Source organism: Neovison vison, chromosome 3, assembly GCF_020171115.1.
Source record: "Neovison vison isolate M4711 chromosome 3, ASM_NN_V1, whole genome shotgun sequence".
Taxonomy (NCBI): domain Eukaryota; kingdom Metazoa; phylum Chordata; class Mammalia; order Carnivora; family Mustelidae; genus Neogale; species Neogale vison.
The window spans coordinates 56,102,198-56,128,195 of record NC_058093.1 but is presented as its reverse complement, the minus strand read 5'-3'; the positions used below and the strand labels follow the sequence as shown (position 1 = coordinate 56,128,195).

The 25,998-nt window shown below is 37.1% G+C and overlaps 1 protein-coding gene across 9 annotated transcripts in view; it reads right to left on the bottom strand.

Moving 5' to 3' along the window:
* The window catches only part of PKP4 (plakophilin 4), a 248,166-nt gene that overhangs the window by 151,495 nt on the left and 70,673 nt on the right, over positions 1–25,998 (bottom strand). For 8 of the 9 annotated variants that reach the window (XM_044242115.1, XM_044242116.1, XM_044242111.1 and 5 more), the window contains exon 2: positions 18,687–18,823. In XM_044242115.1, the coding sequence (XP_044098050.1) occupies positions 18,687–18,818 (132 nt within the window). In that variant the 5' untranslated portion in view covers positions 18,819–18,823. Of the gene's footprint in view, positions 1–18,469; positions 18,542–18,686; positions 18,824–25,998 lie in introns of those variants that run through there. The other variant, XM_044242118.1, reaches the window with a different exon arrangement.

Below are 25,998 nucleotides of genomic sequence, written 5' to 3'. Positions count from 1 at the left end.
TTTTTACAACTTAAGAGGATTTCTACATACTTTTATTCTCATGAGTCTCATAATGACCTCATGTAGTAGGCAGTCAACTAATCACTCTTATCCCCATCATCCAACAGACAGACTGAGGCTTGCAAACACTACATGACCTGGCTAGAGTTACACAACTAGAAAGTGGTTTTGCTTCAACTAAGTGTGGCTCTCCTGAACACTGGCCAAGAGCATAAGCTCAGCAACGGGGTAGAGGGGCAAGAAAGAAGATTCCTGCTAACTGCTTATGAATTGTGTGACCACGAGCAGCAATCCCCAGTTCCCTCTTATTTAAAATGAAAAATACCCCAGTAATGCCTAAATTACAGGGCCATGGGGGATTAAGTGAGGCACACATTTGGACAGTACCTGACCCATAAGAAGTGCTTAGTAAGCAAGCAATAATTGTATGTCTAGAAATAAAATCCTACCCTGCCTATTGGTGAGGATAAACAGATGGGTAGAAATAATCTAGTCCCTCAGTGATGTTTTCCCTAGTTATGGCCTTCTAATGCATTCCTTTTTCCAATTGGTTAGTTGGATCCTTTATACTAGGCAATCATTTCTTATTTCTGTCATCTTTCACTAAAAAGCTATTGACAGGAAGGATTAAAACTTCTGGATATCCAAAGCATATCCTTCAAATGCCAATTTATTTTTTAATTCCAAATAGTCCTAAGGTATCGTACTTCTTCCAAACTTGTTAAATAGAATATACAGAAGACACACACTTTTCTTGATAATTGAGTGCATTACTATGACCACTCACAACCAGATGAACACGTCATTAATCTCTGGACATGCCCATAAACTGTTCTATCTCCTTTATTGACTTCAGAATGTCTGCTGGAGCTAGACTCTTCCCCTTCTAATTTTGATCTCCACTCTTTCTTGTTCCTAACATTGGGACCCTCTTCTCACCACCTCTTCCCCATCCCGTAGCCAAATCTGCACATTTAAAACATAACCTACAAAAATATAACCCAATTATGTATTTTAAATTAGAATGAATGAGGTTGAAGGTAAGGGCCCAAAGAGCAAAGTATAGGACCCATGTAGTTATTCAGAGACATTTTCATTGCAATTTTTTTCATTGCAATTTTTAATGTGTTTCAAAGGGCTGAAGTTGCCAACAGCCTGAGATCCAAATAAACACGAGTGTGCACATAAGAGGCATGTGTGTGTATGTGTGCGTGTGCAGTATGTGGATGTACTGGGTATTTGGAAGGTAGCTGCTATTCAAAATATTTTAAGTATTCTATTTTATAGTTTTGAGTACATTAAAAATTGGAAACTTTAATTAAAAAAGTTAAATATGATTTAGTCAACAAATATTTGAGTATTGTACTTACCATGGGCCAGGCACTATTCTAGGTACCAGGAATAAAAAGTTGAATGAATAGGTATTTTTCCTATTCTTATGGATTAAAATGTTTGAATGACAAATTTTTTTTTCTTTTAAAGAGTTTATTTATTTGTCAGAGAGAGAGAGCACAGTAAGGGGAGCAGCAGGCAGAGGGAGAAGCAGGCTTCTCACTGAGTAAGGAGCCCAACGTAGGGCTCAATCCCAGGACTTTGGGATCATGACAAAGCGGAAGGCAGACACTTAACTAACTGAGCCACCCAGGTGTCCCGACTTTTGTTTTCTTAAAAGCAAGTTGCTTTAGTTGAGATTATATTTTGAAATTTACTCATTTCCAATTATAAATTGTAAAGAAAAAAGTTTTCAAATAATGGGGGATTATCAGGATTCAACATGTTTACCAATATAACTTGAGACTCCGAATTCTCTGGAGAGAAACCTGGTATTATAAAAAAAAATACTTAAACTTAAGATGCTGCAGTAATACAATGATTTTTTTCCAAATATAAGGAATGAGAAGTAAAGAAATAGAAACAAAACTTTTAGGATCTCATAGCAACATTAATTTTCATACTGGGTATATTCAGCAATTTCCATTACTATTATATTCAAGATGGTAATAGCATGTATAGGGTCCCAGGGCAGGCCACCTCAAAATGTGCCACAATGGCATACTGATCATTCTGAATTGAAGCTACTAGGGAAACACTGTAAGGATACTCACACTCAAACTCTTCTCTGCCCCCCTAAAACAAATCTTCCATATGAAAAGTACCACCCCTGTAACTAAGAAGTAAAATGATCAGAGAGAGGAACTTGAAAGTGGTGAAAGCTATAGAAAGATACCTTGTTACATTTTTTCACTAATCTACTACCTCAGCCCAAATTCCACTTAGAATTCCTTACTAATTAAAGCTCCCAAGCATCTGCCTTCTTTATCCTGCCAGTTCTTCACTACTTAATGTCTCTTTGTCTAAAATGTATAAAAACTGCCTGCCTTGGTTACTCCTTTGGGTCCCAATTTCATTATTGGGCCTCCATGCACATGTAATAAAATTTTGGGTTTTTCTCCTACTAATCTGTCTCATGTCAATTTAATTCCTAAGCCAGCTGGAAGAGCCTTGACCAAAAAAAAAAAAAAAAAAGGAACTTTTTCCTCCCCTACATGTGAAAAGCTCAATATAAGAATGTTTTTTAAAAATTTAATCTCCATTATCGTTTTACAGATGGCAATATCATGAGAAGTTCAATATGAGGATTTTTTAAAATTTAAGCAGTATTTGCAGGAGAGACGAACTTGAAGAAGCATTTTTAAAATAAAAACGTACTGAGAACACAAGGGGACCAAATTTTACTCTATTCTTCATAGCAAATGTTTTTGTTACAAATGTTACAAATGTTAGATAGAAAACCAAAATCATCTTCAAAGAAATATATAAATCAGTGTGTCCTTTACGGACCTACCATGAAACATCCAATATAGCACAGCCCAGTCCAGTGATAACCTAAAGGAGGGTACAGTAAGGCAGGCTGAAAAGAGCTGAGGAGCAAAAAGGCCCGGGTGCCAGCGCACCCACTCTCTTCCCAAGTAGACTGACGGTTGTTAACAATCATTTTCAAGGGGCGCCTGGGTGGTTCAGTGGATAAAGTGTCTGCCTTCAGCTTGGGTCATGGTCTTAGGGTCCTGGGATTGAGCCCCCCCATCAGGCTCTCTGCTTAGCAGGAGCCTGCTTCCCCTTCTCTCCTCTCTGCCTACTTATGATCTCTGTTTCTGTCAAATAAATATATAAAATCTTTAAAAAAAGATAATTTTCGATGATCTCATTGTCGCTCAACTGAAGCATACATTCCCAAGCTTTGGGGGCTTCTTGTTCTAAAGAACAAGCCTCATCTTGACTGTGTTCTCCAAAAGAAAGGTGTGTGTTTCCCTGGTTCTTTACCCCTACTGCCGGCCACGTCCTAATGACAACTGGCAGCTACCTCAGATCCAGAGAAGGCAGCCGGGTGGCACTCTTGCCGTGGCTAACTCTGGACCACCGCACTCTAGAATGTTTCACGAGAGAGATTATATTTCCCTCTTGTTTAGGCCACACTATTATGCTGTCTCATCACAGCAGCTAAACTAGAAGCCCAGTGAGCACGTATTTATGACAGAGCTGACTATCTGCCTCAACTCCTACAAAACTTCTTGAACGTAATATGTCACAGAGCACTTGTGACCCAGTATTAAAAATGGAAAATATTAAACACTTTCGAGAAATAATTCCTCTGGATTCTTTTCAATAGGAGAGGTTGGGAATCTTCTTTAAGGGGTTCAAAACAGAACATGACGCACCCCCGCCCCCCGCCGTGATGACTTTAATCCCTGGAGCACACCATCCTGCACTGGGAATCAGACCCTACTGCTTCTGCCCACAGCTCATATTCTCAAAACAATCAGTGGCTTCTTAGGTCCAACAGAGAGCTCTTGTGGAATAACTGTATTACATCAGTCTAGACAACAAAATGTTCAAATGCATATCAGGTAAGAGGAGACCTAAGGCAGGTTCTAACAGAGAAAAAAATGGGGCTTTTTCTCAATTCACCAAGCAAAACTGGAAGATTGGGAGTTAAAGATTTCTGGTAGATAAAGATGGAAAATAAACTTAATGCTCTGCAGGAAATAAAGAGCAACAGAGTAAACAATACTCCACACTGGGCCGGTGGCTTCATTTCACTATAACAATTTCAAGAGCAATTAGATTTGAATGAAGCTTTAAAACTAACCTCCCCCCCAAAGAGAAAGCATCGTTATTCATGAAACACCTGAGATAGCTCTGCTTCTAAAGAGACTTGACCATCTACTAAGTACCAAGTATTATCAGCATTTTAAATATACAACCAACAAACTATACATTATTATTGTAATTTTACAGAGGAGGAAACAGGATAGGACACGTTAAGGGGCCTGCCAATATAATAAAGTTAGCTGTGAGAGTCTGTATTTGAAGCCAGGTTGGTTGGACGTCAATGCCTCCATTCTTTCTGCCATACCAGGAGGAATTTTAAAACTACTAGAAGAGTACAGTGAAATTCTATTAAGGGTTCACTGATGAGTTAGGATTATCAGATTACTACTTGTATATAATACTGAGGGTAACCTCATACCTTAATCACTATGGTACAGTGGCATCTTCAGGACAAAATGAAGCTCCCAGGGCTCTGTGTGCCTCTTCTAGAGGATTCTCAGAGTGGGCTGGCAGGCTGGCCAGATGGGAGGATGCCCTGGTGATGGGCTGATCATCATCAGCCCAACCAGAAGCACATTCCAAAACATCCAACTGAAGGTAATGGGAGGGACCTGTGTCTTCTTAGCTCAGTCCTCCTTGCTGCCCACCCCCCCCACCCACCAACTCCCTGGTCCCAAGCTCTCATGGGACCATTTCACATTTTTTTGGAGTTGTCAAGGTGCTTGTAATAGTGAACATGGTTTCCTCAAAATGTTTAAAAACCTAGCTAGGGCAGTCAAAATGCTACCTAAAATAGCCACGGAATAGCAAACTGCATCTTTTGCTTTGCAATATTTTGTGGTCAATCTACTCAATTTTTGTGCATTTCTAGTCTTCCTGGGATAAAGGACTCTGAAATTGGGTTGTTATTTTTCAGAGACAAGAACTACATTGGATATGGCTCCATATTTTTTGCATAGTTCTAGTCATGAGACAGTCCTAATTACTACATTTACCTTTTTGTGTAGGAATGTATCATAAAGGAACATTTAGAGTACACCAATGTGAGTTCTGCCAGATCAAATAAATCAGTCCAAGTGATTACAAGTGACTTTGGACTGCATTCAGATTATGGAAGGCGAGAATAGACTAGGGGTATGTACCATCACAGCAATGACAAATTTTCAACTTCTTTGCAAAAGCACAGTATTTCTTCAGGTTTAGACATGACTCACTAAAGCTACATTTTCAATGAAATATAGCTGGAAGGATTTAAAAGCTAGAAAATATAGTCATGTCAGTACAGATGATCCCCACTCCCCACAAAAATGTGTGACATCATTTTAAGATGTAGTCAGTCTGCTGTCACTAAGCTGTTGGGTTGGACAGACTGATATCTATCTATACACACGGAAGCAGCCAAAGCATTATGTGGTTCTGGTTAAGATGCAAAGACCACCATTACACTTTAGAAAACAAACATCCATTTCTGAACAATCTCTTTTTACTACTGATTTTCTGCAGAATTTATTTTTCTAATAGCAAGAAAAAATAATCAGGTATTTATCATAAATGTCATGAAGAAACCATTTACGGTGGATATGCCCTTCCTACACTGTTTTTTGGGGAGGGGTTCTTATGTGCTCCCTCACCTTTCCTAGGTAATTAATGTGAGTCTGATGTACACTAGTCTATTTGTGTTTTGTTCCCTATTTCTTTTCCAGGAACACTCAAACATTTTCAAAATATGTATTCTACAAGCACTGAGAGCTGATTAGTACCAGACACTATGCTAAGCTCTGGAATACTGTGGAAAGCATCCTTGGAATTTATATCCTGGAGAGGGGCAGTCCAAAAAAATGGGTATTTATCACACTTCTCTCCATCTTCCTTCTTTTACTTAATGATACATGGTAGAATTCCCTCCAAGGTGACTGGTAAAGATTTATCGGAGGAATTTCTTAGTGAGATTCCTAAATATACTCTAAAGATAGTTGCAAAGAGTTGAATTTGCAAAATTATTTTAAGATGAGACAACCCATATCTCCATGGATCCAGACAGACAATGGCCCCTCCCATTAGCTTCCTCATCATGATGATATAAGGGCCCGTAGGCATGTAATCTCTGCCTGGTCCTTTGCTTGGTACCCTTTTCATGAGCCAAGTCTTAGCCTGGGCCCATCCCTCTGAGTATTCCTCTTTCTGGATCCAGGTCCCCGCTAAGTGGTTCCGGGGTTGGAATATGTTGCTTCCACAACTGTTCTATCATCTCAAGGATAACAACTGTAGTACATGTTTACTGAGTATCTAACTATTTTAATAAGATTGGAACCATTATGAGGACATAGGAGCCTTCACCCAAAGTTCAAAGTCACATAGCATAGCCAAGGGCAGAAGTGGGAGCTCCTGATCTTAACCACTGCCATGATACCCTTCTGGTATCATGGTACCTTCTGGATCTGAAAACTGATAGTCGTGCAAAATTTTCCAATTCAACTATGGTTCATTGACAAGTTAATACTTTACAACCTGTATATGGGTCTGTTCTTTCCTTCTCTATCAACCAAACTCTGTAGTAACATTTTATTGTAATTTTTATAAAGGCTTTTTTCCTTCCTAGGTCATCTTATTTTGTGGCTTCAGAATTTTTACTAAGTACTACATGTGTGAAAATACACAGGGAAAAGCATACCTCCTTGAAAGTATCTCCTGTCTTATCGAGTGCACGTGTGTATATACATAAATATGTATTTCTATAGAAGATTCTACACGTATAGTTAGATAACTTGTCTTCATTTGTATTGTGAACACCCCCATGTCATTAAAAATTCTTTAAAAATGTGATTTTTAATGGCTGCACAAACCCCATCATATACATATACTATTATGTAATCTTTTTACTCATATTGGGCAATTAGGTTGTTGCTAATTTTCAGATATTAGAAACATCACTGTGATTAATATCCTTGTGTTAACAGTAAATATTTCCTTAGACTGGATCCCTAGAATTAGAATTATTGAACCAAAGACACAACCATCTTTAAGTCCTTGATTACAGATCATTAAAGTGCTTTCCAAAATGGTTGTACCAATTTTACTCTCACCAGTACTCCATGAAATTGCCAACATCACAACACTCATGCTGTTTTACCTTTGATTTAATAGTTGCCAGCATAATGCAGATATATTCCCATTATTTTAATTTATATTTCTGTGATACTAGTGAGTTAAGAAAATTACTTCATGGGGTGCCTGGGTGGCTCAATGGGTTAAAGCCTCTGCCTTCGGCTCAGGTCATGATCCCAGGATCCTGGGATCAAGCCCCGCATCAGGCTCTCTGCTCAGCAAGGAGCCTGCTTCCTCCCTCTCTCTCTCTCTCTGCCTGCCTCTGTGCGTACTTGTGATCTCTGTCAAAAGAAAATAAAATAAAATCTTAAAAAAAACCCAACAACAACCAACTTACTTGATGCTTAACATTAAAAAAAGAAGAAGAAGAAAAGAAAATTACTTCATGTGCATGTTGGTCCTTTATATTCCTTCTGTTGTCAAATACCCCCTTTCTCCTTACTCATTTGTAATTACTCTACATAGATTACATTCATTTTATTTACTCATCCGACAGGTGTATGCTAAACTACTGTTGCCTATCTTGTCTGGTGCTAAGGATACAAATCCTTTTTTTTGCAGTCCAGAACATCTTTGGGAATTTCCTTACAAGACATTTTCTGTGTAAGTATATATCCTTAAGAAGATTGTATTACCGATGTTGACATTTTAAGCACAATTAAAATAATACTCCAAGAAAGATAGAAATTTGTTCCCAGCTCAAACTGCAGATTTTTTATTTTTGGGGGGGTGTCTTTACAAATTCAATAAGCCAACAAACCATGACTTAAGTTACTCAATATAAGTTTACAGGTTGCGAAATATCATACATGCTGAAACAATGAAAAAGGCCACCGAATTCCTAAATCAAACTCTGTACTGACAGGGTATTCTCCCTGTGGAGTGTCTACAACTTAGCTACTATTATCAAAAGTGAATCAGAACAGTAACAATGGCCAATAGTGGCAGTCACCAGAGTAAGGAGTATGTGTAGCTCCTAGACAAGAGGAAGCAGGAGAGCACAAGAGAATAACTGCAAAATCTAACTGATAACATGTAGTAATCCTTAATTCTTGGTTTGGAGTCTTAATTGAGTAAAGAAGATGCACTAGTTATTTTATAACATGGATTTTTTTTTTTTTTTTTAGATTTTTAAAAAATTTATTTGATAGAGAGAGAGAGAGCACAAATAGGTAAAGCGGCAGACAGAGGCAGAGGGAGAAGCAAGCTCTCCAGTGAGCAGGGAGCCCAATGCGATCCCAAGAAGCTGGGATCATGACCTGCGCCGAAGGCAGCCACTTAACTGACTGAGCCACCCAGGAGCCCCATAATATGAATTTCTTATTTGTGAGTCTTAAATTTGGGTACTCTCTGAAAAAAACACATCTTCAATTGTCAAAAAGGATACCAGGGTGCAAGGGTGAATATATCTCATGAGATCCTGAATGTCTGAGAATATCCTGTTAATCCTTCACACATCAGCTGGATTACATTAGCTGGATGTAAAACTCTTAGAGTACAAGCATTTTTCCTTCATCATTCTAAACATACTGCTCTATGCTCTCCTTATATCTACTGTTTCAGCAAAGCTAGATCTCAGTCTGATTTTATCTTTTGCAGATAAATCATGTCTTTTCTCTGGATTCTTGTAGTTTTTTTCCTCCTATATCTTTGTAAATATAAAATTTTGTCAGTTATTCCTAGACTGGTCTCTTTTTCCATAGTGATGCCTGGAATGTGCTTTACTTCCTGCTTAGAAAAAATGTTTTAAAATTATATTAAAGTATTGCTTCTGTTCTAGCTACTATAAACTCTTGAGAACATTCGCAATGCTTTGCTTATGTTGGATATATTTTCTGTAGACTCCATTTCTAGTAACATCTATCATATCCTTTTTGTTCTTTTCCTTCCTATTCCAAGATAACTTCTCAACTACTCTTGTGACTGCCAATGATTTACCTTTCTTTTATATCCATTCTTCTCTTTATTGGCTCCACTGCAGATTTTAATTGTCTAGTAAGCATCTCTGTAACCTAACTTCCTGGATATGGATCCCAGATTCCTTCCTAATTCACTGGTAAGTTTGGGCGAGTTAATCAACTTTCCTGAGTTTCAGTTTCCCTGTAAGTAGGGGCAATAATAACAACTATCTGAATAATTCAGGGTTTCTGGTTAAAAGCAACAGAAAATGCCGTAGCTAATTTAAGATTAAAAACAATTTACAGAAAAAATTTGCCTATATCACTTAAGACTACATATTTTCCCATCAAGTCCACGAAGGTGGGAAAATGCACGGAATAAAGAAATTTGGATCAGATGTTCAGTGGCCAAAAAAAATGGAGATTTTCAAAGCATTAACTCATGAAGTTTTGATAAAGAACACCAGAGATCCTCCTTGTAAAGCACCTAGCACAATGTCTGGCACATGATAAGTAATAATGTTAGGTATTAGTATATTTTATATATATTCTATATATATACTAATACACTAATATAACATATATTAGTGTATTAGTAATTCCTAATAGATTTCTATTCCATAGAGTTCATTGATTCTTATATTCTATCCTTATGATAAAATCTTTTCCAAATTAATAATGTTTCCAGTAGGAGGGGTGGTAGCAGTGATGATGGCAGGCAGAGAAGAAAACAGCAGTCTGGCTCTACTAAGAGGCAGCAAACCCAGTAAAACAATGGGGGGTCGGTCTTTGTGATCACAGAGGCAGACCTGGTATAGATAACCCACTGGCCATTGTTCTTCATCCTGCTCTACTAGCTTTACAACAGGACAACTCTCCAACTCTGACAATAGGGTGAATGTCCTCATAGTTTTTAATGGGGAATCAAAGTAAGTTTTATCAAGAACTCAGAAATTTAAAAAAATTCAACAAAATAAAATAGTTACACACCAGTAAAATAAATTCTCCTTACTCTGTGGTGCAAATCAAATAAGCTACCTGTAACAGCATTCTGTTCAGTACACATAGTTATACAAATAGAAGTTTCCTATTCTTACCTACAGACCATCAAATCTTCTCATCAGCTTAAAATAATGCCAACAGCAGCAATTACTAAGATACATTTCTCTGCAAAATAATTTAATAAGAATCCACTTTTTCATTATACTTTGCTAACTGAATAAGAGAAAAATCAAGACCCTGCTGTGAAGCGCTCACATTATATAAAGAAAACAATATTCACCTTATTAAGAAACAAATGAGAAAATGGGGGCAATGGGAAACTCCAGCCAGCTTCTCCCCTTACAAAAGTTATAGCTTTAAAGCAAGAAACACATAAAGCAGCTAAGGTCATGACTGAAAAAAAGGAGGTGCCAATTACTCTGAGCTTGGGCAAGGTAGGCTTAATCTTTATTTTTTTTAATAAAAATTTTATAAAAATAGTTGCAAAGGGGAGAACTGAGAGTTTACATCAACTTTATGATGGAAAGGAATTTTCTAAAGGAATAAAAGAATGCAGAAATGCTCAATCTGAAGGAAACAGTAAGACTTAATTCTGCCAAAATAGCGTTAATAGAAGGTCCTATGCAGTGACTAAGGACCTTCACCTTGATTTTAAGCTTTATTTAGGAGAACTTGCAAATCAGATATATTTCCATTACAGAGGATGATACCACATGATGAATACTTTTCTTGTGTCATGCTGCTCTATAGGAATTTTCATATGTAAGTCTCTAAATTAAAATATAAAAAGCCTATACATTGAAAAATGCCTTGAGCTCCAATTTTTAAAGGAAAATTACATTTTTTCAAGAGCCAAGAGACTTCAATTCTAAGAAAACTATCTTTCAATTCATGACAGTCACATTCATTTCTGAAATATAATTTATATAGAGTTTAATTGCATAACATGCATTTATCTTCAAGTTTCAATAATGTGCTCTTTCAACGTGCTTGCAGACTGTTTCTAATAATGCAACCCCTGAATTAAGGTCTGAGTATATAAAAACTCCTAAGACTCTATAAGCTAAGACAGGGACTTGTCTTCAAACTACTTGAAGAAAAAACAAAACAAAACAAAACAAAACAAAACTTAGGAATGTCTAAAATGAAATAACCATAACCTAAATTACTTTGCTGAAGTACAAGCAGATCCAATCACTTTGGAAACAATACATTCATAATATATAAACAGATACAGTAAGACCATATGGACCCATTTCTGCAAAAGTAACAAAAATGGTAATTGAGAAATTGAGAGCACTTCCACATAAAGACAGGCTGTTTTGCTATAGCTATAAAGTAACTGCAGGGTTAGACCTGAGGGAAAAAGAATGTTTCTAAAATATTTTTCTCTTCAGAAATAATTCTAAAAAGAAAAATGATCACACAGTGCAGGGAATTCGGTGCTGAACGATCCTGTCACCCATTTAATCTCACTGAGTCAGCAGTCAGTCATTTCCACTTTAATAGGATAAAGTTTGCATGTACAGGGGAAAAATTATATCATATATTCATAATTTAACACTGAACAGGAATGGTTATTCAACTGAAAAGGAAATTATCATTTTAAACATGCCAAGTGAGGCTTAAAGTGTTAATAAAGAACAAAAACTCTATTACTTTCAAATGTAAACAAAAGGTAATGCTAATTCAACAGCAAAAATTGAAGTTAAAAATGCCTAAGTTAGCAAATTTATATAAAACTGATAGGATACAATACATATCTATACCCACATATCTATAGCCTGCTTAAATAAAAAATGGGGCAAAAGTACACATTCTTGGATTTTGTGGTTCCATTAATGAATATTCACACTGTGCCAATTACTTCACATAAAAGTATAAAATATGGATTGTCCCTCTGCATTCTTCTGAGGGAGGAAACTGTACATAAGAGATCATCTTTGTAAGCGTCCTTACCATCTCTCTCCTCCTTTTCCTGGATAGAGTGCTATGATCACAGTAGGCTTTCAATCGATATTTTTTATTTAGATAAAAGCAAGCACTAAAGCTAACTACAGCAGAATTGTAAACATTTTTACATTCTCACTTCATTAGCCCAATAAATATTTGGGGGCACCTACTATGTATTTCATGTCTGCACATGTGATCTAGCTATGCGTGAAAAGCCAGAGTCTGTTCAAATTTCTGGAATTGAAGAGCTCTTCAAAACAAAACAAAACACACCAAAACAAAACAAAACAAAACAAATAAACGAAACCTAGAGTCTGAATAAACATAAAAAGATGTCTCCAACTGGATCAAATAGAACAAATACGCAGCCATTCAGGATGTACCTCTGGGACCTCTAAAAGGGGACAACTTTGCTAACAGGTCCAGCTGATCATTTATAGGGCTATCACAAAACGTATATACTTGTTGCTAACCTGGCAGTCTCATTTTTTTATGTTGCTGAGGACAAGTTTTTTTGCATACACTCACATACTAAACAAACCTGAAGGCCATACTCTGTTGTATTCCTTAACCACAGAGATACCTGAAATGGAGGATACCCTACACTATGAACACACAGAAGAGAAACATTACGTTCTGACCACAGTACACACAACTGAAGAGGGCTGATCGGAAAACCAACTAGGAGGGCGCAAAATTTTTGAATCCAGACCGAACAGTGTCACAAGAGCTCTGCCACTTGACCTCATGCTGAACCACATCTCCATAATATTAAGGAGGTAAAGCGTAAAATTTGATGATCCCACAGAAATCACTAAGAAAAGATCTTACCTTGTGTTTGATGATGCAGTTCAGGCACGGAAGACTTCATCATACATAATTACAATTGCCAGGATAAGTCAGTTACCAGTGGGGAAAATGACTAAGTTACCAATAGGAAAAATGCGAAGTTTTAGGCATTGTACTTACACTGCTTTTAGCTAAGCAAAAAACTATGTTTGTTTACAGTTAAAATTAAAATTCCATCTTCTGCATGTGGTTGAGGTGTGTCAGAGAATGATTTCATTGTAAATAAACTTGGGGGCCAAATAAAAGGAAGCTGCTAAGGCAGGTGCACAACAGTTGAGTTGTTTCAGTTTCGGAGGAATAAAGTAAATAATTGTACTGGAATTTGTTCAGTTCTGGGCATTCTGCCATACAGGAAGGGTGTGTAATTACTGAAGCTAACATATCCATGTAAAAATGAAGTAATATCAATAGGGCACAGTTGGCTTCAAAGTTCCTTACTCTATCTTCAAAAATTAAGGATCTTTAATGACTCTCATTTCACTCTTTGATATTAAGGTTTCACTTAAGTTAATATGGCCACACTGAAGGTAGAATTGAAATTTTCACTGAAGTCAGAAAATACTGTTTTGAGGCTTCTCTCTAAGAGCCTCACAATTAAAGTACATTGCAATTTTCACTCATCAAAGATAACAAAAGAAGTATATACAGTACATAATTTAGGACTTCACCAGAGTAATAGACTACACGTAAAATGAGCATGTTTCACCAAATCTATTCTGTGCTTATGATTTCATGCTATCTGGATTGGCCTCAGCCTTAAATGTGGTTTCCAAACGTCTTAAATCGGAAGCCAAAAATAAAAGAGTGCAGTTTGTGAGGGAAGAGCAGAATGGAAGTTAAAGGGCCTGAGTATGGCCAAGTTCAAATAAAGATCTCAATTATGCAAGCAATTTAACAACAGAAAATAAAAGTGTAATAAAAATTATGTGTGATTCTATAGAATGCAAATCAACTTGTATCCTATATGGAGCCAAGAAATATGCTTGTTAACCCTAGGATTGGCCATATGGTCTTTTAAAGAGTTTCTATAATCCAGATCACATCCTATCAGTTATAAAAACTACAATATACTGTTCCAACTGATAGTAATGGCCCTTGGCTCACTGTTTCCTTTGTGCCTTGGAAGGCAGGACACTAACACATCTATGTGGCAGGGGGTGGTGGCAAAGCAAAGCTCTGGATGAGGAGCCAGTGTGTTATCAAATTCTAATTCTTCTATATCCAAATACTTACCAACCACTTCAAGGAGAAATCAATCATTTAAACCTAAGGTTTTCACAGGAGGAGGCGGGGCCCTTTTGAGAGTACCACATCTGGCATATTTCTTTATTGTACTAGGTGTAAGATAATAAGCTAGGCACAGGCCATTCTTAAATTTGCCAGATACTTGAAAACTACCAGGATACAAAAAAATTCTTTATTTCCAGTATCTGTATTCATCATGGACTCCTGGATCCTTATTAAGCAGTTGAGCTGAACAGGAGAAACTGTCCAATGCTGATCCTGATTACAGTCAACTCGTGGTTTCCGTTTAACTGGCACTTCATGTAATTCTGGATTTGAGTTCAAGGATCACATTATTTTTTTATTCTCATAGGATGACTTTCACTTCTCTTAAAGCATGATTTCTTCAGGGGTTAGCTCTATCACTTGGTATACATGATGCTGGTTGATATTTTGTGACATTACCAAGATAAACCACATCCTCTTTTCCACTCACTTAATTTTCAGTTAAGTTGGACAGATGGGAAGAGAAATTCATAACACCTATGTCACTTTTTGACCACTAATAGAAATAAAATTTTAGTTTGCTCCATGCAGAGATCAGATTTAATTCCTACATCAATATGAATACATTCAATTCAAATTGTGTAAAGGATAAAAATAAACCACTGAATAGCCACATTTCTCAGTGCTGTCTGTGAGATTCTCATGTTCAGTAATGCTCTATGAATGTGGCTACAGGTCCCATTATCTTCACAAAATAGTTAATTGCTGACAAAGTAATCTGAGAGCCAGTATTATTCACCCACTCCCTTTCTAAGCAATCATTTCTTGCAAATCTAGTATCATTAAAGGCAATGGGGGGGAGCCTGTAAAATGTGTGTGAAACAATGTATAAAACATGGCTCTGTTGTTAGGGAGCTGATTATATAAGGCAAGGGAGCATACAGTAAGAGTCAAAGCAGTGCTGTAAACTGCTAAAGAGGAGAGGGATCTGACTTCAGCTGGGGTGCAAATGGTGTCCCAAAAGAGACAGCACTTGAACAGAAGCAGGCTACTTCTTTCTTTCTGCCAAAAAGCAAGGATGTTTTCTATGACTGCACAGGTATGCATCTAAGTGACTGACATCAATGTAAAATGTTATCACATTACAAAAGGGAGAGAATGTGAATCTCAACATTTTGCAGCTTTTGTCTTTGGGATCCTAGGGAAAGTATGGCCCAGCAGAGGAAGATTTAATTGTGGTTTTACACCCAAAATCAAATTTCAGATATTAACAGACTAATGCTTTGTTAACAAGACTGCTTTGGTTGCTTGCTATTCCCTTCTCTACTGCTTACTGTGAATGGCCCAGGGGGAGTACACGTGAGGTATTTTTAGTGGCTTGGATGTACTTTTACTCAAGAAGAACCCAGAATTCCTATCTCAAAATTCAGGTGTGTGTTAAAAGATAATACTCTCCGGGGTTCTTGGCTGGCTCAATCTTTCAGTATCTGCCTTTGGCTCAGGTCATGATACCAGGGTCTTGAGATAGAGCCTGCATCAGGGTCCCTGCTTGGCGGGAAGCCTGCTTCTCCCTCTCCCACTCCCACTCCCCCTGTTTGTGTTCCCTCTCTCCCTCTGTCAAATAAATCAGTAAAATCTTTAAAATAAAATAAAATAAAATACCTTCCAATTTTTTAACCAAGTGCCCTAACGTTATGTTTGAGTTGCACAAAATCGGCATGTTGGTAAAATTTATTTTTACACGCTCTATTTCTTATAATACATATATAAGGCTTTTCTAATTTGTGAGCTCAGCATGGTGAAGTTTTCAAAGTTTAATGCCATAAAGAAATAAAATACTGTCATAGCATAAATATAGCTCAATATACACAAAGGTGTTTTACCTTCATATCACTGTCCAAAGAAGGCTCACTGGGTGTATGTGTGTGTATATGCATTTATATGTATATGTATCTATGTATATGCATCTATATGCATATACACATACTTAAAAATAGAACCACCAGTTCCTCCTAAGAGGTGCCTTTTCTTCTTAGGTAGAAATGCCAATTTAAATAGTAATATTAGCCCATACTGTGAGCACTTAATAAGTGCTGAACACCACTGTAAGGATTTTACAATGGTTAATTTAATGTTCTCAATAACTATCATTGTCACCAATTTTTAGAGGAAAAACTGGGGCAGAGAAGTTAAGAAATCTTCCCAAGATGACACAGAAAGCAGCGGGTGCAGGACAGGAACCCAGGCTATCTACTCAATTGCTCTGAAAGGGTCTCTTCCTTCTGTACCCAATGAAACATTCTTCCTGACACATGGCTGCCACTCAAGGTCTTTCTTTTTAATCTCAGAGCAGCTCATGTTTTCACTCCATGGCTGTGAACATTGCATTGTAGTGAGATTAAAAAAAAAAAAAAAAAAAAGTAATACATCCTATCCAAGAATATTATTCTTTTGATATAAAATATTACCAAGGATATTAACTATTTCATTTGGGCCTAAGAGAATTAAGAATGTCGCATTCTGACTATTTTCAAATCAAATATATAAGGTGCATAATAACTAGCTTTTTAATGACTAACTGTTCTGTACTCTGTCTCACTGGGCAGATCATAGGGACTGACATTTGAGAAAAGTCGTAAGAAGTTTCTACCCCAACTATAAAGAAATCAGAGGATCTTGCCTGGAAGCTTGAGTTGGCTATTTAAAATCAGATGAATATCCTGGAACAAGAGATGGATATGGTCTTGGGTTGAATGAAATGCTGAGCACTGAGCACTGATAAACAACTTTAAAAGAAATTAAGCATAAAAATTGCAAACATATATTAGTGGATTCATATTCTTAGAACAGGAACAGAAGAGCATAGCCTCCCACTAACTAAATAATCTGAGATATATATATGGTAATTCTTCTCATAAAGAGCAAATACTTGTATTCTTTTGGCTATCTTCAGAAACAGGGACGCTTCAAGCTATCTCCCACAAAATAAATTCATTCAGAACACTATTTATCACCAAAAGATAGAATGCTGACGTCATCTGAGGCTGCCAAGGAATTCCAGTGCCAAAATCATGATAGGTTTCCAATTTTCTTCAACATGCAGGGTATCATCCAGTCTCAAGGTACAAATGCAAAGTTCCTGTAGCTATATTTACTGAACACAGTTTCTAGCTTTAAGTCAGTTCTGGGCATTTTGATAAATTTACCATTATGTTTCACCAAAATGGGGAATACACTCACAGCTCAAAATAAATCAGAGTCTTCTCATTTTACAGCTCCTTGGGTCAAATCTCAACAGCTATGAAGTGCAATAAGAAAAGAGTCCTTTTTTCCTCCATAAAGGTGAGAGAAGCTTGATAATCTATAGTTTAGTGGAAAATGGAAACAGTACTGACTACAATTTTTTTATGTCTTCTCAAATTCTTAGTTTGTGGAATGTTTTGAAAACTTCAAATTTCAGTGGGGGAATGGAAAGTAATTTAATATCTTGCTACTCGAATAAGCTATGAAATAACTTTTCTTGAAAACACAGTTCTAATGTCAAATATTCTGGAGTATTCTTTCACTTGACATAACTAGTTGTAAGTTATAGCAAAGAATAAAATAATGAGGTATTAAATATTCCTTTACTCTGTCATCATTAGTCATCTGAATTGCTGATACTGATTTTTGAAAGAACATTCCATCAAATATACACCTAAGTTTATAACTCTTGAGAAGAGGTTTAATCATAGGGCTTAAAAAACTGTAATATTAAATTATTTCCAACAGAAAAACCCTCAGAGGAGGCAAATACATTTGTTTTGTTTTGTTTTTGAGGGAGGGGGTAGAGGAAAAAAAAAACAACTACTATCCCTGGAGCTTTAAATTTACATTCACCTTATTAAGCTTCTAAATCTGAAGAAATTAAATTCAGGAATCCCAATTTCTCTAAGCGCAATAATTTAGAAAGCTACTTGCATTTGAAGGATAAATAGCATTAAGTACCTTAAAATAAAAAGTCAACATAAACATGACATTGAAGCAAACTGGCACAGTTTGACAAGTTTTAGAACACTAGCTCACAAAATGAATATACTTTGATTCAGACAAACACAACAAATATAGCCTTTATCCAAAAATCACAAAGACAGCCTATATAATACCTATATTAAAATGTTAAACAGTTCAACATATCTAAAGATATTACAGGCCTCAAGTTGCCAGAGTCCTCACAGAAAAGTCAGCAGTGTAAAATATGCTTCACAAGGCTTGGCGTGCATGCACACACTCTGCAATGTGGGAGAGACAGAGACACCAAGCACCATCGATATTGTCCTTACTTGCAGACGCACAAGTATCCTGCATGTTCCGATTCTGACTGGCACCTGGAGCGGCTCTACGTGCCAGTCATCCCAATGTACTCAGGGATGTAAACACCTTATAATTAAAAAACGTGAAGGCATCAAGGACGTTAGACAAGTTTAAAACACATCCAAAGATTAATTTTTAAAGGCATTGAAGAAATAATTGATTGCAAATTCCAGTAAGAGGCTATACCTGCTCCTTCACGGAAGCTAGAATAGTGGTGGCTGTGGTCTCGGGTTCCATGCCTGGGCCAGTGGAGGCAGCTTCCTGGCGGGTCTGTGGTTGCCCTTCCTCCACCAGTGAGGCCTGCTCAGGAGCGGGCATTCCTCCTGCAAACGAGCAGACAAAGAGTTAACACTTGTTCATGCTCTCCTGTGGAAGAACAGGCAGGGACTGAGGATTTGCAGATGGTTCCTAGGATATACTATGGACTTCTATGTACAAAGATCACAACTCCTTACAGCTATTTGATTTTTAAAAGCAACATTTAGGGCCAAAAGTATAGATAGTATGACTGAATACTAAAATAATAAAAGTAGTAGTAGCAGTAATAATACATACTAAGAAAATGTATATACAACATCATAGCAAAAAAAAAAAATGACTAAAGTGTTGGGTAAGAGGGCTCTTAGTTAAAAATGTACTAAGGACAATAAAACTGTTAGAAGCTTGCTAATCACTGATTTTTCTAATCAGATAACCAATGAGTAAATATGATTATATCATAAAACAAATAATAATAAATCCTCTAGATTGCTACAGGGGCCAGTTTGTAAAGTTCCAATACTAGAAGACGTCTACAAATACACAAATGCTTTACCAGTTACAGAAGAGGATTATGCAATTAAAAAAAAAAAAGGTTTTAAACTTGGCTAGAAAATAAAAGTCTCCTGTATTTAAAAGAAACGGAAGTCATTAATAACTAGAACAAGGATATCTTTGGTGGACTATTATAGCTAATGTGGTTTCCTTAGAAGAATCTGATTACCAGGGATGCCTGGGTGGCTCAGAGGGTTATACCTCTTCCTTCAGCTCAGGTCATGAATCTCAGGGTCCTGGGATGGAGCCCCCAGAGTGGTGGGCTCTCTGCTCAGCAGGGAGCCTGCTTCTCCCTCTCTCTGCCTGCCTCTCTGCCTACTTGTGATCGCTGTCAAATAAATAAATAAATAAATAAATAAACTCTTAAAAAAAAAAAAAAAGGAATCTGATTACCCAAAACTGACAATGGCAATGGAGATGGTATTTAAGGAGGGTCTATTTTTCAGACCCACAGATTATGAAAGGATGAGTTCTAAAGCGATGGAGTGCCTCAACACACCAAGAGTGATGTGCTTGCCAGATCACTGACCTGCTAAGGATTTTTTATGAATGCAGAAGACTGGAGAAAGATTCCCACCTAAAATGCTGTGAAAATTTTAATAACTTGTTTGCACAGCAGTTTGTTTCCTTGAGAGCACAGCCTATCATACCACGAGTCTAGTCTATTGCCTGGCATATGTAATAGGTATTTAATACATGTTTGTTGAATAAATTAATACATAAATGAAGGGCTGACCATCTTTTCCATGTCTCATTGGAGTCATCAGGCAAATCTCACCAAGTGTGTGATACTCATGAGATCTTATTTGTTCAATGTGTTACTCTGTAAACTCATATATGAATATGTCAGACCATAAATACTATTCTCAACATTCTTCATAGTTATCTCATAAAAGTTACTCTATTGTTTTATTTCTATTTTTTTATCAACTTCCACAATGTTCAAGTCCATAGTATGATCTGGGGATTTTTCCCCCATTCCCTCAAATTTCAGTATCAGTTTGCTTTTTTCTAAAATCATCATCTGTAAGAGAAGGGAAGATATACGCATACCACCTGACCTCTCTCCATCTCTCATCCTCAGTCTTCTGACTTACACATTAGTGAATGTGGGTTTGGGTTCCAGGCTTCTAAGAGTAGTGGCTTTATTCTTGCCATATTAATAGGCATAAATGGGCAGTGAATGTGATGAGTTTGTGCATCTTCCCTAATGCCAGCTTCATGAAGAGTCCATATGCCTACTCTATCAGGTGAATTCTGTCTTTCATTTCTATGGTGCCCAAGCTTAGGTAGAGCCTTACCTTCAAGGAGAAGGATCTCCTTAAGTATGAGTAGAGGAGGAACTTCATTCAGTCTTGGGATAACTGGGTCTAGGATCAAAACCCAAGTGCCCTTGGACAAGTTGCCATTGTTGAGCCCCACTTTCATCCTTAAAAAAGGATTTACTAATTCTTTCTACAGCAGAATGGAAGGATTTTATGGGAATCTTTATTTTTTAGTATATATGGTAGGCCTGAGATATAAAATATACTTACAGTATCATCAATTGAATAAAATAGCCCATTTCTGTATTTACCGGGTACTCAACAGAAACAAGATATGAAGTCTATAAAGAAAAAAATGCCACACATAAAGATCTTAGACTAACATTTAAGGCAAGTAAAGATATGAAAGTAGTCTATGCCACTGAAAAACTACACACCTTAAAATAAGCAGATGGTTTCAAAGAACAAAAATGTTACTATGCAACAGTGAAACAAATAATGCCAAGAATCAAAATTTTTAAATGTCAAGAGTATAATACCACGAAATACCAATGTGTAAGGAAAAGAGAAACAAATTCAGTGAACAAAGAAAGTCTGAGAAAAGGAGAAAACAGAAGCATCACTGGGGAAGTAATTATTAATTATTTACATAAACAGGAAGAACCTTACTGAAACATATAATTATATTATTCTAATTATATCACTATAAGTACACCACACTTATTTCAACAGATTTACCCTGATGATTCTGACTGTCCAGGACCAATATCAGAAGGGCATTTTCCAAATACCACTCTGCCCACATGTGCAGGGGAGAGAGGGTTCAGGCATAAGACAGGGTCACTGAACATTGTAGTGCTTCATCACCTAGTTGAGGCAGCAAAATATGATTAGATCAAGGCTAAGCATAGCAAGATGGAAGCGATGGATTAACACGACCAAAGTTGATGGCTAGAGGCTGTGAAGCACTTAGGAATTTGTAAAAGAAACCAGTACCAGGTAGGAGAGGGGTTTTTCATAGGCAGGGATGATATTTTTTATTCTCCGATTTCTCCAAGACAGAAAGGTATTGCAGTCACTTGCTAACGCTGCTGGGCTGAAGAATGACCACGGTACCTATGTGTACCTAAGAGACACTTTACTGCCCCTCGTTTCCCCAACAGTGCCCAAATAACAGAACCCAACACTGGGCAGAGGAGGGATGCCACAGCACAGACAAGTTCTAATTGTAATAAGGTCTTCTATCCAGTTCCCTGTAGTTCTCATAACAATTTAAGGAGTTACAGGAATCGAGCTATGATTAGAATCACAGAGTGAGATTATTACCTCTCCCCATTAGCAAAGGAAAAAAAAAATAACACCAAAAGAACTTTTGGTGTTCTTTGCTTCTACAGCAAAGGGACTGTGAGAAATAGGGCCTTGTGCTTCCTTCCAAGACTTCAACTTGCCTGATCTGGACAAACACATTCTAGGGACTGAGAAAACTGAAGCATTCTGGGGGCTCTCTGGAGAACCACAGGCAATGGCACAGGTGCCAGAAAACTGGCAGCAGGAAAATGCCACTGCTGTTTTTGAAGAAAAGAAAGTAGAATCTCTTTACATCATAAACTAGAGAGCTAGACATGGATCTTAGGTGAGATTCTTATAAGGATTTTATCCAAGAGATGATCTGTGAGAACCAGAAAGGGGTACACCAAAGAAAAGTCATGTTAAGCTGTTCTAATTTCTGTCTCTGGCAGCGTAACCATGGAAATGTAGTGTGTCTAGACTCCAGTGAGGCATGTATATTAGAAGTCCCCCAATGATATTATAATCAGCAGAGAACTGGGGCTGGCACAGGGCAACTGCTGACTCTCACAGTCTTTTAATGGCTGAAGGTAACATACTATCCTATAAAGGTTTCTAATGTAATGCCAGAGAACTTTGATCTTGACTCAATCCTAACCAAAAAGTTTAGCTATAGTGTAAATGATACACAGGCATACTCAAATTCTTCAGTGACTATGAATACTGAATTAATTCATATAATAAAATAAAAATATAGAAAACATTGCTCTCTAGCAGTAATGGGCTGCCTCTATGTGATTAAAAACAAGAGGAATAAATCTGGGGTCTTATACTGAAGTTAGCTTAGCAGCATACCGGGGAAAAGATTTAGGTACTTCAGGTTTGAGAGCAGAAAGAGTGAACCATGCATGAGACAAAGGTGCTCCAAAGACAAGGTGATTTTATACTGTATTGACATCAGCATTTAAGATGACAGGAAGAGAGGGACATATGAGTGTACACATCTCCTTCAGGCTCCTTGGGACATGTTCAGATACAGTTACAGATGGCACATCTGTAGAAACAGACACAAATGTATCCATTCAGAAGAGGATGTGTAGGATGGTGAAGGTATTCAGTCATTCCTACCAGTCATAGGAATAGGGACAAAATGAATTATAACTCCTGCTCCTTAGGAGCTCAGACCTTAACAGTGTTGGGGGGGGGCACATAGGAAGGGCAGTTAATGGAACAAGAAGAGTAAGTCTGATCTCAAGAAGAGGACTGTACAGACAAGGAGATGTCTATAAACCTCTGAAGGACTGACTGCCACTGACAAACGAGGTTAGACATTTTAGGCTATGATCCTAAGAGTTAGATTAAAACCTAATGGTTTTGTAACAAAACTTGTATTTGCCTTTATTACTGTCTTTATACTTTTAATCAAATTTGGCTAATGGTTATATTATTTTTAATCAAAATAAAAGGTTGAGCCATGAGAGGAAGCTCAGCAAATTCTTTCCTTTTGAAGCAAACATTCATTCAAGTGTCTGAGGCAGACACTAAGATAAGATAAGACAACTTCTACATTCCGAATTGATGTGAGTATCCCTCAGTTTTCAGAATGTTGTCTATCATATCACAGCTATCTGTTAAAAGGAACCTAGAGGGCAGGAAGCTGTACTTTTCCTGAAGGCATGATGGACACTGGAAATCTTCATGCTGTTTCTCTGGTTGTACGAAGCTGAGATGAGTTTGTGACCAACTCTCACAAGTGTCTTCTTATTTTATCCCAGGCTTTACTTACTAAATTTCCCCTCGCCCAGGTCTATTTTTATCATTTTGTTGAACCGCATTCATTTTTTTTTTCCAATTTATTTATTTTCAGAAAAACATTATTCATTATTTTTGCACCACACCCAGTGCTCCATGCAAGCCGTGCCCTCTATAATACCCACCACCTGGTACCCCCCACCTCCCACCCCCCCCGCCACTTCAAACCCCTCAGACTGTTTTTCAGAGTCCATAGTCTCTCATGTGAACCGCATTCTTTAACACCTTGTAAAAACACTTTTTGGAAGGCAGAATATGTACTTTCACTATAATCTTTATTGAAGACAAAGAAGCTTTTATGTGCAACTATTAGTATTTGTGTACATGTGTGTATCTCAATCTTATAGTGAACTATCACTGACTAATGGGAATTTTCCTGCCCAAGGTTGCAGGTTAGATACATTCAAGAGTGAGTACTGAATGTAATAAATGTAGGGTATGGATGTAACATACAGCTATGCATGTAATATATATGGGCAAAACCTATGACTCAATATCTATAATCACTTTTACCACAGATGATACTAATTCACAAAATTATCTCTGAGCTAAATCTTTATGGGATAGAAGATCAACTACATACTGTACTGTCCTCTATTTACTCATTTCTACTCTCCTTACTGATAATTTTTGGCAAAAGTATAAATAAGTATACTTTGCTTCATCTTATCCAGTGATATAAACTGGTGTCTATATATTTTTCTCTCCTCTCTTGCATTAGTATTTTGGACTATAACCTATCTCATGACTTCATTTTGAACACTCAGAAAATGCTATGATGGATGATGACAACCATTTCAAAACTGACAGGACAAAATTATGAAGCCTAAGAACAAGTTAAGAAAAATAATAGAACAGAAAATAAGCATGATTATTTAAATTTTATTCAAACTAAAATAGAGGTAATAAAGATTTTTGAATAAGCATTTGGTGAACAAAACACTGTAACAGTAAAAACAGAAAAAAATCACTGAGTGTCCTATGTAGTAAAGACAAGTTTCTTTGCTTTACTTACAATGAAAGTGCAACTACAGAAGAATGAGGTACTGGGAAATCAGGAATATGCCTCAGAAGTTAAACACCTTCAGGACCATATGGAATCTATTCTAGAATTCTAAAAGGAGTACTAGATGAACTTTTCACAGTTAGGGTTTTAAAATATCCTAGAAGTAAGAAGCATTTCTAAAATCTGCAACTCTTTAGGAAGCTTACAGATAGTTACATACTAAACTTCTAATCAGACAGTTCATCCAAAAAATTGAAACTTCTTGGCAAGAATTTGTTTAGAAGGGAGTTATATGCCAAACAGCACAGTAATTCCAGAAAATAAACTATATACAGCAGTTAAGTGTTTGGCTTATAGATTTTACAATCAAAAGATCAGTGCAAGATAACCCGATATTTTTAAAAAGGCAAAAGGTGTAAACAGACCTTTCAGAGGAGAGGAAATCTAGGTGGCCAAAAATGAGGTGCTCAACCTCATTAGTAACTATTGAAAAATGCAAATTCATACTACAATGAGATATCAATAAACAACCCCCAGAATGAGAAAACATTAATCAATACCAAACTCTGGTGAAGATGCAGCAGGCTGCTGATTGGCGGGGAAAGGAGCCAACACTTGGGAATACATTTTAGGATCTACAGAGTCGAGCTGCTGATACATATACTCCATAGCCCAGTAATTCCATTCCTGATATACAGAGATATTCTTCACACAAACACAGGACAGCCATATAAGGAAGGTCATGGCCACACTCTGTGGAAGTTCTGAATTGCAAACACCCAAATGACAATAGTGAAATGGGTAAATACAATGTGGTATAGTCATGCACTGTGTTTCATCTACAACAAGTGAACAACAGCAGGATACAACAAGAATGACTCTCATGAGCATACTGTTGAATAAAAGAAGCCACAAAAGAATACAAACAGTAGAATTCCATTTAAGTAAAGTTTAAAGAAGTAGGCAAGATAAATCTGTTTATTTTTTTAAAAAGATCTTACTTATTTATTTGACGGAGAGAGATCACAAGTAGGCAGAGAGGCAAGAAGAGAAAGAGGGGCAAGCAGACTCCCTGCTGAGCAGAGAGCCAGGACGCTGAAACGATGACCTGAGCTGAAGGCAGGGACTTAACCCACTGAGGCACCCAGGCGCCCCATGATAAATCTGTTTATTAAGGATGAATTTGTAGGGCAGCAAACTCTTTGACCACAGCCACAGCAACTTCTTCCTAGGAACATCACCAAAGGCAATGGAAGCAAGGGCAAAAATGAACTATTGGGACTTCATCAAGATCAAAAGCTTTTGCACAGCAAAG